Source organism: Vicia villosa, linkage group LG5, assembly GCF_029867415.1.
Source record: "Vicia villosa cultivar HV-30 ecotype Madison, WI linkage group LG5, Vvil1.0, whole genome shotgun sequence".
In the NCBI taxonomy this organism is placed as follows: Eukaryota; Viridiplantae; Streptophyta; class Magnoliopsida; order Fabales; family Fabaceae; genus Vicia; species Vicia villosa.
The window spans coordinates 18,836,891-18,853,841 of record NC_081184.1 but is presented as its reverse complement, the minus strand read 5'-3'; the positions used below and the strand labels follow the sequence as shown (position 1 = coordinate 18,853,841).

Sequence of the window (16,951 nt, the reverse complement as noted above, 5' to 3'; positions counted from 1 at the left end):
GTCCAAAATGTTCCAAAAAGTTAATGTTTTATTTACTAGTTACTACAAAATTTAGCAATTTTGGCAATGTGTGTATAGCAATTTGTGTCACATGGAGCATCTCATAGTATTTTCTATCTCAGTTTGATTATCCTTTCAATCTTAGTCTCATGAAACTTCATAACACACTTTGCAAAATTTGTAATAAATAGTAAATGAAACATTAACTTTGTGGAACATTTAGGACTTCTAGACAAAAAGTTATGAACCGAAGACAACCTTGTGTAGTGTTTTTATGATGTAGAAAACATATAGATTGGAGCCTTTAAAACAGTCTCATGATGGATAATTTAAACTAAGATTCATATTTTTTTTGTAAAAACAGGAACAAACATTTTAAGAGCCTTAGATTGATTTATATGTAAATGTGTGTGGGAATGCAAACATGCACATATGTATCCATGGTTATCAAAGTCACTATTTAAATCTTAAAATCTTACGATTTTACGATCTCACTCACCCCAATATTTTGGATCTTAAGTAGAATCGTATGTTGTAGTCAAATTGTGAAAAAATGGTAAAACTAATGATTATGTGTGATTGGCCAATTCCGGAAACAATCAGTCATTTTTCGGCCACCACCATTACAAGCTGAGAAGGATCACGAGATACAAAGGTGCAACAATTTCAGTTAGGTGGTGTCCATTTTCCCCCTAATATACTTGCCTAATAAAACATCATGTAGAAATATTTCAAATATGCACAATTATTTTCTTTTTAAGTAGTCTTTTACCTTTTCTGTTACGATCTTATGTATTGTGATCTTGTTATCCCCTCTCGATCTTACAAAATAATCCTGATTTTATTCGAACATTAGGATCCTACCTCCCCCTTACGATCCTATTCAAACATTATTGTACATCACATCACATCATTCACATAAATCAGCGCATCTCACATACCAATCAAATAGCTCAATTCATAATAGTCATCATAATATTCATGTGCTCAAGTTATGTTTTATGCAATGAAAACAACTACTTAACTCGTGCATGTGGTACCGACTCAACAAAATGGTTCCTCGTCTAAACCGAGTTCCACACTAAACCCCGAGCCTCGCATCAAGATCCAAGCCCTAACACTGAGCTTGGGATAAACCAGAAGTCCTGAGATGAAATTGTGAACTCGCCTCTTTCACAAGAACAACGACATATGATGTATGTCATACAATTCAATGCAACACAACAACAACCATAACATTTAAGGCCCACAATGATCGTAAACACCATTTATTGACAACAACATAATAATCCTGCACCGAATTATTATTCCACATCCACGACAAAAGTGTATAATCAATCATCACAAAATCATCATAAAATATGAACAACTCATCATAAATTTGCAACAATTAATTATTCACACATAATTAATAAACAACACTCGTAATATCTCCATAGCAGTATTCCTGCACAACAACTACGGAGTAGATTACAAATTGAAACTACGCATCTTAACTCAAACATATTACCGATACACGAATGTCACACAACATTTATTCATATTAATTCATGATATCCCTAACTCATCGTTAAAGAACTACAATGGTTCGCTAAATTATCATACATATCGTCACAAAGATCCCTACAGTATACCTATAAAGACAATTCAACTATCTCACCAAGCACTATCACGAGGTAGTATACTACCTTAGCTATCTAACGCTTCGAACGAAAACTCATTTGGACTTACCGATTAAAAGTTATGGTAAAAACAAAATTTAAACAAAAAGGGGAAGAAACTGTAAGTTCTAGAGTGCGTCTAAGAAGGGGGGGTGAATTAGGACTTTGAAGATTTATCCGGTTTTTGAATACTTGTTGTTCTTATTTTTCTGGTTTGGTGTAAGAGTTTAGAAATGTGTTACTTTCTTTTCTGGTTATGATTTGTGCGGTTAATGCGGAGAAGTAAAGAACACAATGATGTATACTGGTTTCCCTCACAATCCGAGAGTACTCCAGTCCCCTTTCAACATGAAAGAGATTTTAATATTGTTTGTGACTTACACAAGACACACAAAACACCATGAACAATCCTCTTGGATTTTTCACTAAGATCACTTTTGAGAACAATCCTCTCAAAGTGCCTAACTTGTTTCCAACAATCCTGGACAACGAGATTTCAACCACCAAGAACAATCCTCTTGGATTTACTAACTTGATTATGAGAACAATCCTCTCACTAATCAACAACCCTTGCTTCCAACAATCCTGGATAGCAAGTCAATAATAACCAGATATATTTGAATAGTAATGTTGATGAACATATATCAATCACTAGAATTGATCTTCTCTTCCAAGCAAGACAATTTACAATGATATAATAGTGCTCAAGTGTTTATGTATGAATGAGAAACTTTTCTAACAATATGCAGAAAAATTTTCAATGAAAGTTCAAGTATGAAACACTTGAATGAAAATATATGACAAAAAGGTGGTAAATTGTAATTAAAGAGGTGAGATTTAAATCATAACTTTATGGTATTTATATAGGTATTTACACCCTTTAGAAAGAGTATAAAATAATCAAACAATGCAATGTTTAAGGTTTGAAAAGATATTCACGTTTGAACATGAAGCAAAGTGAAACAAGGCACTGGTTCAGTAGGTAATCGGTTACCAAAAGCAGGGTAATCGGTTACCCACTCCCAACGTTCACAATTTTTGAAATTTTTAACTTAGTAACCGATTACTGAAACAAGGGTAATCGGTTACCCATACAAAAACCAGTGGGAATACTTTTCATAGTTTCAGTAACCGGTTACATGAATGTTGGTAACCGGTTACCTCAACATAAGGAGTGAAAATGCATGTTTTTGGTATATGAAAACTTATGCCATGCATATATAAGTTTGGACATGCATATTTATGAAAGTTTATATGTTTTTTGAGCATTAAGGAATATCAATGTAAAAGGATTTAGCTTGTACCATTATGACATGAAGATCAATCAAGCAAAGCTAATCTCCATGAAGGTTGGAATCTTGATCCATAGCTAATTTGATCTTTTTGCTCATCATTTATTGATGTATACTCATGATAGTTGTCTTCATCAAAACATAGTGTTGTAGAGGTTTGCCTTCACATTCTCCCCCTTTTTGATGATGACAACCTTTGAAATTTGAAGTGTAATGTTCTTATGTGAATGCTCCCCCTAACTTTGATAACTCCCCCTTGATCAAAGCTCTCCCTTGATTTATAGAGAATTTTACTTCTTTGTGGCTGCAAATGTTAGAGACAAACAAGCATACACATATACACAAATATCTTCTCCCCCTTTGTCATTATCAAAAAGGATGGAAAAAAGATAAATTATTATAAAATATGAACAAATATTACTTCTTTACCTATGAGTTTTACCTCGTGAGTGACTTCATCAAAACATTCATCTTTTGTCAATATGATTTTGAAGCCTTTGTCACAAAGTTGACTTTTGCTTTTTAGAAGAATTTGCTTTAGTCCTTCAACATAACGTACATCTTAAATGGATATGAAAGTTAGTGCTCCAACTTTGTCAATGTCAAGAATTCTTCCTTTAAGGTATTCTCCATATGTGAAATTACCCTTGGACTTTATAACTAGATTTGAAAGTTAGTTTATATCTTCCATCAAATGCTTAGAACCTCCAATTTTCAAAATCACCATAGATTTTAAGTGGTCCTGAAGCAAACCTACAAAACAAATTAAGTTTGATTTGGTACCCAATGTGCTTTGGGTCCATCATAGTTAGTTCCTTTCTTAACCCACACATAATGACCACTTGCCACACTAAAGTTTCTAACATAGCAAGCATTAGGTGTATGGCCAGCAATACCATAATAAAAACATGTAGGAACAAAATTACTTCTATATCTAGGAACATAAGGTTTCCTTTTAGGAAATATTTTCTTAGGATGGTGATGAAACACTTTAGGCTTGTTAACTTTCTCTTGTGATTTTTGGTCACTAGCCTTAACATAACAGTTTTGTTAGAACTTTTTTTTGATAACTTTGAATAACCAAGCCCACTTTTATCATTAGAATATCTTTGTTGACTAAGAACACCCTCTAAACCAATTTGTCCTTTTTCATATCTTTCAAGGACTCTCTTACATGTAGACTTTTGTATTTCTTTATCAACATATTGTTTCTTTTCAACCTCAAAATCTTTTTGCATAGTATCAATTTTCTCTTTAAGAGACTTGATTTGTTTCTCTTGTGTTGATATGATTCTATATAACATTTTACATCCATTCAAGAGTTCATTTATGGCACCTTGTACATCATTATCATAAATGGAAAATTCATTACTAACCTCATCGTTTTCATCATCGGAATGGTGCGAAGCCATGAATGCTAGATTTGCATATTCTTTGCTTTTGGAATCGAAAGATGAACTTACTTCATTATCATCCCATGCTACATATGCTTTATTTGGCCTTTTTTCCTTCTTTCTCTTGAAGTATTTATTCTTCTTTTCAAGTGTAGGGCATTCACTTTTGACATGTCCTTTTTCTCCATATTCAAAGCATTTAACCTTCCTTGTTGGTGCTTCCCCTTTAATGATCTCCTCTTTCTTTTCTTTTCTTAGAAATTTTTCAAACTTTTTGATAAACTCATTATCTTCTTCACTAGTGGATTCATCCTCTTGATTGCTATCATGATGTTTGACTTTTGTTTCTAAGACAATGTCTTTTGAATCTTTTACTTGAATTTCATGCTTCTCCAATCTTCCAAGTTCCGTTTCATATTCTTGAAGTTTACCGAACAATGTTGCTGAAGTCATTCTAGATAGATTCTTCTTCTCGGATATTGCCGTTACTTTTGGTTGCCATTCTCTGGTTAAAGATCTAAGAACCTTTAGATTTTGTTCCTCGGTAGAGACTTTCTTTCCAAGAGCACTTAAATGATTTATTAAGTGAACGAATCTTTTTTATAATTCAAGGATGGATTCTCCGGGCTGCATTCTGAATAATTCATATTCTTGACTTAAAGTATTCATTTGAGATCTCTTAACTTCAACAGTTCCTTCATGAGTTTCTACTAACGTATCCCATATTTGTTTAGCCGTTGTACATGCCGAAACACGAAAGAACTCGTCCATACTAAGTGCTCCTTGAAGAAGATTGATATCCCTTTTGTCAGCAAGAACTCTTCTCCTATCATCGTTATTCCATGAGGCTTTAAGTTTATCTGATGCAATGCCATCGACAACAGTTGTAGGAACATGAGGACCTTCTAGGACAGCCTCCCATACTTCTTCTCCTTGTGCTTCTAAGTGAGCCTTCATACGAATTTTCCAAAAGTCGAAGTACTGTCCACAGAACAATGGAGGTTTGTTGTTGCTACCATCGTCTCTAAAAACCGGATCTTGATTTGCGGAAGCCATCAGGATCTTTTAGGAACATGTTACCTATAACCTGCTCTAATGCCTATTGTAAGTTCAAGAGTGCGCTCAAGAGGGGGTGAATTAGGACTTTGAAGATTTATCCAGTTTTTGAATACTTGTTTTTCTTATTTTTCTGGTTTGTTGTAAGAGTTTAGAAATGTGTTACTTTCTTTTCTGGTTATGATTTGTGAAAGCGATAAATGTGGAGAAGTAAAGAATACGATGATGTATACTGGTTCCCCTCACAATCCGAGAGTACTCCAGTCCCCTTTCAACATGAAAGAGATTTTACTATTGTTTGTGACTTACACAAGAAACACCAAACACCAAGAACAATCCTCTTGGACCATGAACAATCCTCTTAGATTTTTCAGTAAGATCATTTATGAGAACAATCCTCTCAAAGTGCCTAACTTGTTTAGAACAATCCTGGACAATAAGATTTCCACCACCAAGAACAATCCTCTTGGATTTACTAACTTGATTATGAGAAAAATCCTCTCACTAATCAACAACCCTTGCTTCCAACAATCCTGGATAGCAAGTCAATAATAACCAGATATATTTGAATAGTAATGTTGATGAACGTATATCAATCACTAGGATTGATCTTCTCTTTCAAGCAAGACAATTTACAATGATATAATAGTGCTCAAGTGTTTATGTATGAATGAGAAACTTTTCTAACAATGTGCAGAAAAAGTTTCAATAAAAGTTCAAGTATGAAACACTTGTATGAAAATATATGACAAAAAGGTGGTAAATTGTAATGAAAGAGGTGAGATTTAAATCAAAAGTTTATGGTATTTATATAGGTGTTTACCCCTTTAGAAAGAGTATAAAATGATCAAACAATGCAATGTTTAAAGTTTGAAAAGATATTCAAGTTTGAATATGAAGCAAAGTGAAACAAGGCACTGGTTCAGTAGGTAATCGGTTACCAAAAGCAGGGTAATCAGTTACCCACTCCCAATGTTCACAATTTTTGAAATTTTTAACTCAGTAACCGATTACTGAAACACGGGTAATCAGTTACCCATACAAAAACTAGTGGGAATACTTTTCATAGTTTCAGTAACCGGTTACATGAATATTGGTAACCGGTTACCTCAACATAAGAAGTGGAAATGCATGTTTTTGGTATATGAAAACTTATGCCATGCATATATAAGTTTGGACATGCATATTTATGAAAGTTTATATGATTTTTGAGTACTAAGGAATATCAATGTAAAAGGATTTAACTTGTACCATTATGACATGAAGATCAATCAATCAAAGCTAATCTCCATGAAGGTTGCAATCTTGATCCATAACTAATTTGATCTTTTTGCTCATCCTTTATTGATATATACTCATGATAGTTGTCTTCATCAAAACATAGTGTTGTAGAGGCTTGCCTTCACAGAAACATCAACCTCGGGGAGAACCATAAAAGAATCGTCCTCCAACAAAGAAAATGAAGTATTCTTAAGGGCATCCTACGAGGAATATAATATTGAGGTAACTAAGCCTTCTTTTAAATAATTGAATAAAACTAGTTCTAAGTTGGTTAAAGAAACATAGAAAACATAACCCAGGCCTTAAATAACATTTAGGGTTTCTGGAAGAAAGGGATAACTTATTTAAGTTAGAAATAACTAAAATTAGAAACTAAAATAAATCTTATGAGACGTGTGTCTCTTTGAACAAGGAAGTTAATGATTCGCATGAAACTCTAGAAAAGTTTACCCATAGGAAAGAAAAGCATGAATTGATCCTATCAAGTCAAATACCTTCTTTAAATAAGAATGGACTATGATTAAAAAAAGATAGAAAATTTCATAAAGATGTAAATCACAAGAATAATAATCGTCCAGTTTACAAATGCACACACTACAAAAGAACTTGCCATTTAGAGCCATTCCATTTTGACAAATTGAAGAGGTTTAAAGGTAATAAACCTAAACCTTCTAGAAAAACTAACGCACCTGGACCTAAGAAAATATAGGTATCAAAGGTGAAATCTTAGAGTTTTGTAGATATAAAAGCGTGAAGATTCAAAGATTGAAGAGTTTGTTATTTCACATGCAGAAATAACTACCTTAAAAATTTGTTTAACGCAAAAAAAGAAGACGTGTGTCATGCAAGCTAGTCTTGATAATATTTTATAAAAAGACAAACTGATTTGTGAATAAAAGAAATTAATTCTCTTAAATAATTTACTCCAAAAATGTCAACATACGCCATTTCAAAATTAATAATCTTAGGGTCCGTTTGATGCGTAGGATATGATACAAACATGATAAAATATAAAGTAGGATGAAGATAGGATAAAGATAGGATATGATATAGACATATTATCATATCATGTGTTTGATTCACCCAGAATACCAAATATAATAACATTATATATATATATATATATATATATATATATATATATATATATATATATATATATATATATATATATATATATATATATATATATATATATATATATATATATATATTTGTAAAACAACTACAATTTTATCAAATTATTTTGTAAAATATTTTAAAATTTACAAACTGGTAAAAAAAATAATATTTTATTACAATTGAAAAAAAAAATTTCATTGACACTACTGAATAAATAATTTCAGTTTTTTTTGAAAAAGATCATGAATTCTATTATATGTTAGATAAGCAAAATAAAAGTATGGATATATAATATGTAAATGAAAAAACTACCCTTTGTAAGAAAATATATTTAATTTGATAAAAAAATAAAATTAGTATTCATATTTTTAGAATTTTAATGATTATTTTATTTTTAAATATTCCAATTTATTAGATTTTAATTTTTTATATTATATAAAATTAAAAAATTACCCTAATGACAATCATCCATATTTTTTAAAATTAATTAATATTTTTTAACTTAGTCTTATTAACTAAAGTTGTTAAATCTTTTAAGGAGTTTTTGGCGCCAAAATGAAGGATACTTTTGTAATTTCACATATTAATTTATTATTTATTTATTTAATTATTTTTTAATTTTATTTTTTTATTCATTTATTATATTTTAATACTAAACACAATAAGCATAACCCATATTAATAAATATTAGTGAAATAGAGTTTGTTCATAAAACTCTAATTTGTTGATTATGTTTTTTTTTGAAGATTTACAAAATAGAGTTTGTTCATAAAACTTTTTCCATATTATTTTTCTTTCATAAATTGATTCTTTCTTATTTTTTTATAATATTTATTGATGTATACTATTTGTTGATTATGTTTTTTTATGTGTATTTTAAAGACTTACAAATTAAGGTTTGTTCATAAAATTTCTTTAATATCTCAATTTCCTCTTCATAAATAAAATAGTTGTTTGTTATTTTTTTCTAATATTTATTGATGTTTGCTATTTGTTGATTATGTTTTTCAGATGTATTTTAAATTTAAACACAGGTAAAATTTCTCTTCTAATATAATTTTTTTATGTTAGATTTTTTTAATTTTTATGATAGTAAGCAAAACAAACCTATGATAAATACAATATAAGAATGCTTTTTTTTTTTTTCTTTCAGATAAGAGACTTTTAAGAATTACAATTTTTTTAACGATATTGTTAAAATGAACCCAAAATGTACACATAATAAAATATATTTAAAGAAAAAAGAATGTTCAATTCATTATATTGTGTCTTATATTTACTTTTTTTTTCCTTCTATTTCTAATTTTATTTATATTCGTTCTAAATTGTCAGATGTGTTGGTATTTATTTTATATTATATGACTATTATATTTTGTTATTTTAATTACAATCAACGAAAAATATAAAATTATTAATAGGTGTTAGCGGTCTATTATAATTATTTACATGTAATAGATATCACAAGTGTGTGACATATTATTTTTATTTTTGATTTTATATTTATTTATCAAAATTTTAAATAATTTACTTTACAATCGAAATGATGATAAATATTATATGTAATTTATTTATTAAACTTATAAATTAAATAAACTTACGAAATTTTTATCATTATTAATAATTCAATATCACATGCTCGTGCATCGCACGGGTAAACGACTAGTATTAAATTAATCTTTAATTATATTTTATCATATTTAATTTTTTATTTTAAATTATATTTTATAAGGGTAATTTAGTAAATTATTTTCTTATCTTTTATCGTGTGAGATTCTAACTCAATTCATATTTATATTAACAATTTTAACTAATAAGGTTGAATATGATATGTTTCAGGATTAACTTATCATATCATGTAATTAAATACTATATCGAGATAAAATATAATACATATATATATATCATATTGTGTCTCTTATCCAGCACATCAAACATATCCTTAAAAATTTATTATATGAAATATATATGCACCTTGATCTTTATATCAATGCAATATAATTTGTAATTTATTTTAGTTTAATTTATGTACTTTTTACTAGTTTGTTTATTTACACATTTTTCTAATCGTTAATTTTACATTTTTTTCTTGCCATACAATCTTTCTTGCACTAAAAGTTTTTAACTTGAACTTTAAGCTTACTAACTTATAACTTTTAAGAATAAAATATAAATAATAGATAGACAATGGAGTTTATTTATTTATTTACACATCAATAAGTCATTCAAGGTTATGCTTTTGATAACTTATTCTACAATTCATCATGTATTGGCCAACTTTGTTCTTACCCTTTTGAGCAATTAACTTACCCGAAGCATACTTTGCGCTCGTGCATTATATATTTGTAGTTTTTACTCATCAGAAAGTTAAGGTGAACACGTTCAAAAGGTAGAAGTTCTATTACAAAAAATGATTACCTTTAGTTTAATAATTTTTCTATAATATTATTGCTTTGCACAATGCCTATGAGGGGGATATGTTACAATAGATGAGATGTAATGCTTTATATTATCTTGTCTCTTAGAAAATTCAAATATAAATTACTTAAGTAGCACGAATAAGTACAATTTTTGTCTCTCAAAAGCTTTTTTCACATGTCCAAGGAATGATGATGTGGGTTTGTCCTCATTAGCAATAAAACTTGATAATTGATAACTCAACAATATTATTCCATTATTCAATAAGATCTAAAGATAACGTAATACTCGATTTTCTATTAGAACGAATAATTCATTGTTAAGAAACTATTAAGTTATGGAATTAAAGTTAATAATAAAAAATTCTTATATGTTTATATAGAACAAAAATATATAAATCAAGATCATGATATAAAAAATTCATATAATATTTTTTTTTTTATAATGAAAGATATTTCGAGCTGGATTAGTCATTTAATATAAAATATTATTTTTCTTACAACAATAAATATTTAAATATTGTTTTTTATTCATAATATTTTTTATTAAGTTTCTTTAATTATAACATTTAAGGATAAGAAAATATTTTATTATGTTTTTTAATGGTGAAATTTGATAATCTATCATATAAGAAAATTCATTGTTCTAGAAAAGACATTAATGCCCTTATTGCTTCTAAACTTGACAAGTGGATGTCTTCTCCATCTAGATTTCAATTGTTTTGTTCTCTACTCATTTCTTATTGTTTTGCTTCTAAACTTTTGATCAACTCATAAAGTGACTTTTTGGTTTTGGTCTTGGTAACCACATCTCTTTTTCCAACTTCGAACTCTTCCTTTCAAATCACTACTTTCTTGATTACAAATTCTACTTCTTTTTTTGATTTTGGAGAATAAAGTTAGATTTCCTCTTTTTATTGTAGGTGTATATAAAACATATATCTCCTAATAGGAAGCTAATCCTACCAAGAATATAGAATTAGGGTTTCTACAATAAAGATAAAGACATTAAAATTAAGCTAAGAAAAATAGAGATAAAAAGATAACTTGATTTCATTGATCGATTCCAAATGTCTCTATGAGACTACATTATATAATATTCTTAATGGATAATAATAACATAAAAGCCCAAACACTACTAAAAGCCCAATAACCATAATAATAATAATAATAATAATATAAGTTCTATTATTACCTTTCTAACTAATATAAATTATATAATACCCTTCTATCATTGTCGCGGGGTTCACTTGAACCTTGTCCTCAAGGTTCTAAATTTACTCTTGGATCCCACTGTTTAGACTGAACAATCACAACATTCTTCTTCACAGTCCTAACATTTGGATGACCCTGATTCCTAATAATAACAAAATTCTCAGCACAAACAAGAACCGCACTTGGACCATCATCACCACCAGGAACATTAACAAGCAATTTATCCCCATTATCAACTTGATCAAACCACTCTCTAGAAACATGGTTAAGACATAAATAAAGCTCATAGAATTTCAAAGTCTTCTGAGCTTCAGAAACAGCCATACCAGTAGTAATAAGATCCATGTCAATAGTTCCAGTTTTTATATCCATTGCAGACAGCTGCATTGCAACTTCCAAAAGCCGAAATGCCTTCAATACATCATGCTTTTCAACCCATTATGAGAAGCGAATCCTAGCCAATGCTTCACTAAGGCGTAAAAAAACATCCAATCTGCCTCAGAGTTGCTGTTTTTACCTTCTTGCTACTGCCCGTAAATTTTCCCCTACCCCTTATTTTTACATAGCCAGTAATTAATTCATCAGCAGCTTCATCTGGCAACTGGGGATGTATATGCTTTCGGACATAGCTAACGTAATCAGTTAGTGTAGCAATATCCAACACATCCTGCTCCATGGTCCCATGATCCTTAAATTGTATGGAAACAATATGTTTGGCAATTCGTTTGTCAGTCTGTTCATCAACCTTGTCAAGTAATAAGTAAATCAAATCAAACTTGGATAAAAGAGTGGGAGGAAGGTGTATGTTGTCAATGACAGATAAGTGAGGATTATATTGTGATCCACTAGGATTCGCACATGCCAACATGTAGTCAATAGCATTGAGTACTACTCTTTTGTATGCAACAGTTGCATCTAGGTAGTGTTTCTTCTCATGTTCATCCACACTAATGCCCTCAAACACTAGCCACTCTGAGAAACTTGGTTCAACAGGGCCTATCTCAATTATTGGGTTCACATGAAGGGAAGTAGGACCCATTGGTGTAAGATACTCTTTCATTCCACCCCTTATAATATCACACTTGAGTTCTAAGAAACCACTCATTTCTATTACACCACATAGTGAGACCTCACCATCAGCTTGTGAAAAGTGCATATCACCAGTGTTGAGATTTTCTCCTTCTATGAAAACAGGAAGGTATACCTTTGAACCTCTACTTAGATTCTTAATGTCATAATTTCCACCATTCTCTCTTCCAGGTACTGTTCTTGCTGCTTCCCTTGCAATCTTCTCCCATTCTACAAAACTTTTTTCAATCTTTCCGAGGTGACTGTTTCTCGGTGTTGGTAAGTTTGCTAAGGGTCTGGATTGCAAAACCTCGCATAGTTTCAGAGACTTAAGACCATTTCCCTCAACATCTATTTCCCTTTCATTCCACATGTTTAGAAGTTCCATTGATGGTGCAGTTCCAATTATACCAGGGTGTGTTATACCTGGAAACCTCACTCTTAGTGTCCGAGGCAAATAAGCATATATCCCTTCAAAGTACCAGATAGCTTTTGTGGCATGAGGAAAATGATCCGTCAAGAAACCGCCTCCGTTTTCTCTGTCAAATGTTGCTGTAAAGCCCCATTCATCGCCAGGGAGAGCACCCAAGTTGCATATTTCAACAGCAAGCAAATCTCCAGGCAAGGCTGGGAGGCCTTCATTGTCCACAACTCTTATTGGCCCACTAAGGTAATGAACATTTGAGAGGTCTACATGTTTTATGTTTAGTGCAGAATTGTCATCTTGAATAGCACCTCTTGTCCAATCTACCATCTCTACTCTAAACATTTCACCGGTCTTAACATTCAAAGTAGAATCCTGATCAGCCTTAGAGTAATCCAACTCTATAGCAGCAAAAATAGGACTCTCAAACCCACAATCAACACCACAGATCGAAAAAACAAGAGTATGCAATTTATGAGCTTCTAGAGACAAAGAAATAGTTAACCTAGTCGCAATATCTCTATTCAACACATAAACAAGCTTCTGCTTCTCACAAGCACCAATCATAACAGCTCTACCTTTGGGATCTACAGAGATATACTGACTTGGAACAATTTTCCGGCAACCAGATTTCCCAAACGTTTCTTGATGAATCTTATCAAAAACATTCTTCTCCTTGTTGTAATCCAAGATAATTATTCTACTGGAATCGGAACCCACGACAATAAAATCCTTCTGAGCACCAGTGAGGCGGAACTGAGCTAACGACCCGATGGCACCGAACACTTCAACAGCGAGAGTGGCTTCATAAAAAGAAGTTCCGTCAATGCGTTCTTGTGAATCCGGGTCAGATGATTCTTCTAGGTCCTCTTCAGCAATACAACTTTTCTCTATCATGAGGTTAGTTGGTTCCAGATATGACTCCATTTTTCATCTAAATCGCTTGATGGTAGTGATTTATCCGAAGAAATTTGATGGTAATCCAAACGTGAATAGCAGTTATGCGTTGCAGAAGCCCCAAATAGTGGTGTTAATGAATGTATCACACGTCGGATTTTTGGTAGTCGTCTCCATTTATTAGGTCTCATCGCGGAGTCTGGCGGTTTTGGGATTTTTTTATGATTTCTTGAAACAAGGATGAAACGTGTGCAAATACTTTTTAAAACCTCTTTTATTGCTAGAATGAGTTTGAAATTGATAATTGTTGTAGTAGGGTGAATAATGAGATGTAGGATAGGATGAATATGGGTTAGGTGGAGGAGGTGTATACCCATGATTAAAATACAAATATGTGTCATACCCCAAAATTTGCCCATCTCATTTCATCTTCAAGGGTTCAAGGCTCAATGGTTAAACTCAAGTCATTCTCTCCTAATCAAAGGGTTTTCAAATTAGGGTTTTGGATTTTCTAAGAAGAAAAGATGTATCAACGGTTCCAATGGATTTCATATGGTTTATTAGGGTTCAAGGTATCTTTATGTCAAAAGTCAAGCTTCAATTCCAAGGATTGCTCATTCAAATGCTCAGATGATCCACAGTCGACTAGTTTGACCTAAAAGTCAACTATAGTCAAAATACAGTCAAACTTCAAGACTTTTGGTCAACATCAAGTATTTGAGGTTATATCCATCATTTGATCAAAGGTTGATCATGATTCATTAATAAAAACTCAGAAATGAACAAAGTCAAAGGTTCAAATTAGGGTTTTTTAACTAAAAAGTCAACTCAACTTTGACTGGCCATAACTTTCACATGGAACATTAGAAATTCCTCACTTAAGGCCTATTTGAAGGAAATTGGATTTTCTACAACTTTGTGTCTCACATGCCAAGGCCAGAAATGCTTCATTCAAGAGATATGATCCAATACATTACAGGTCCTCCAAAAAGGTCAATAAAAGGTCATCTTTTTCAAAAAACCATAACATGATAATGGAAGCTTCAATTGAGATGAAACCAGAAGGGTCATTTAGAGGACTCTTTAAGCTTTCCAAAAAGTCCTAGAGCATGGTCATATGGAAAAAATTGAAGGAGATACGAGGCTCAGAAGTTGGTCGATTTTAGTGAAATACACAAAACCTTAATTAGGTAATTTTGGTTTTCTAGACTAATGGGTCTATCATTTGGGTTCTAAATATGCCCATGACCTTAAGAGAGGCCTTTACATCCATAATTTTATTTTTATGATTTTTACTAATATTTATTTGAATTTTAATTCATTTAGATAATAAATAAATCATTAAAAATGAAATAATTAATTTAAATCACAAAAAATATGGAGAATCTTTCTAGAAGCTAAAAGTCTGATTTTTGAGAGAAGGGGATCGTGTGTATTAAGGCTTGATTGAGGACTAAAAAAAGAAAGTTTTAATATCATCTCCAAATCAAGTTTCAACCATGCAAATCATGACGATTTGATATGGTTTTTGTTAACCTAATTAGTTCCCTATAAATAAAAAAAGGGACTGAGACGCAGGGGGGAGGACTGGCCGCAAAAGGAACGTTATTCATGCTTGCAAAGTTTTCTCAAAAATTAGGGCAAGAGTTTTCCCTCACAAACAGCCACTTCCATCCAATTTAGAGGATTGCCTCATGCTCCTGAGGATTTGAGGAACCTGATCCGACCATTACTCAAGCCGGCAACCATCCGGAACCTCTCATCTTGTCTTCACCGGAGGTAAGGTCCTTAGAACTTCGAATCCATTAATTTATACCTTGTTGATCCATTTGATGTGCATAATCGTGGTCAGGGTGTTAAGTGGAACGATTCTAACGTATCACATGTGAAGTTTGTGCCTTGAATCAAAAAACGCCATTGTTAGGGCGCTGAGGTCCCTCACCATTGTTCTGATGGTTGCAGACTTCCTAAATGCAAACTAACTGCTTCATTGAAATTGCAGCATCAAGTTTGGTGGGTCTAGGTATTTCTTTTTTCATTTTGGTCGCTGTTTCGCATGTGAAGGAAGATGTATCGCCGGAGAAGAAGGAGGCGAACTCCATGGGAGGTGGTTGGACTACTACAGGCGACAGTCAATGGCCGCGTGGCGTGTCAGCGTCACTGATTGGTCAGTCAAAAAAGTCCAAGCACTCATCTTTGTTTTGGTTGGTTGGACATCTGGAGGTGGGCCCATCAGCAACTTTCGTTTGAAATCATAAGCAAATAGTGGATCTATTATCATCATACGGTTGCGATCCAATATCAGTTCATCCACGCAGCGCAGCTGGTAAAGACGTTTTGGTGTTCAGCGTGAGGGCCTGGGTTCGATCCCTACCCTCCACGCTTTATATTTTAACCCTTTGTGTGTTAGGTTTATCCCAGATCAAGTACACGCTGACAAAGGGAGTTTATGGTGCACCTTCATATCTCAGCCCTCAGATCTCACCAAAGCATGATCCAACGCCTTCAAAGGTGCAGTCCTATCATACACTATCAATAAGCAGCAACACATGATCAAAGCCAGGTTTTTTTCTATTTACTTTATTATTTAATCTTTAGATTAAATGTTAATTAACTATGTTTAATTTGATTAATTTATTTAATTAGGGTTAGGATAATAAAATTAGGATTAAGCTAATAACTAAGGTTTAGGATTATTTCCCGATTATTTGATTATTTCGTTTAATTTATTTAATTAGTTTTAAACAGTTAAAAATCACAAAAAACCATAGAAAGGTTATCAGGTATTAGGGTTTGCCCAATCCCACTGGCCATTTGGCCAAAATACTAGGATTTTATTTATTATTCATTTCGACCGAATTAATCGGTCGCGATGGTTAATAATCAATTAATTAATTAACTAAAATAAAAATAAGGTTTTTATTTTGCTAAAAGGTTTTAACCATCTTATTGGTTACGATGATTAGCATATTTCTCTTTATCAATTCGTTATTATTTGTAATCAAATCGATTGATTATGAGGAGTAACGATAAAATTAAATAAATCAATTTTTAAAATACATTTATTTGCTATTAGTGATAATCGAATCTATCGATTAGAATTGTTAGAAATCCTTTATAAATCTGT

General features: G+C 31.7%; 1 protein-coding gene across 1 annotated transcript; it reads right to left on the bottom strand.

Annotated features, from left to right (window-relative positions):
- Positions 1 to 6,512: 6,512 nt before the first annotated feature.
- LOC131604321 (uncharacterized) lies at positions 6,513 to 13,854 on the bottom strand. Its single transcript, XM_058876768.1, has 2 exons — positions 12,302 to 13,854; positions 6,513 to 6,561 (listed from the first exon to the last, which is right to left on the bottom strand). Exons 1-2 carry the CDS (start codon positions 13,852 to 13,854, stop codon positions 6,513 to 6,515), a joined length of 1,602 nt encoding a protein of 533 aa, XP_058732751.1.
- Positions 13,855 to 16,951: the final 3,097 nt, after the last annotated feature.

Coding starts and splice junctions, on each gene's coding strand:
- LOC131604321 (XM_058876768.1), bottom strand. CDS start 13,854: ATGGAGTCATATCTGGAACCAACTAACCTCATGATAGAGAAAAGTTGT. Junction 6,562..12,301: donor CTCAATGCTATTGACTACAT/GTTGGCATGTGC, acceptor TATATATGCATG/GCATAAGTTTTCATATACCA.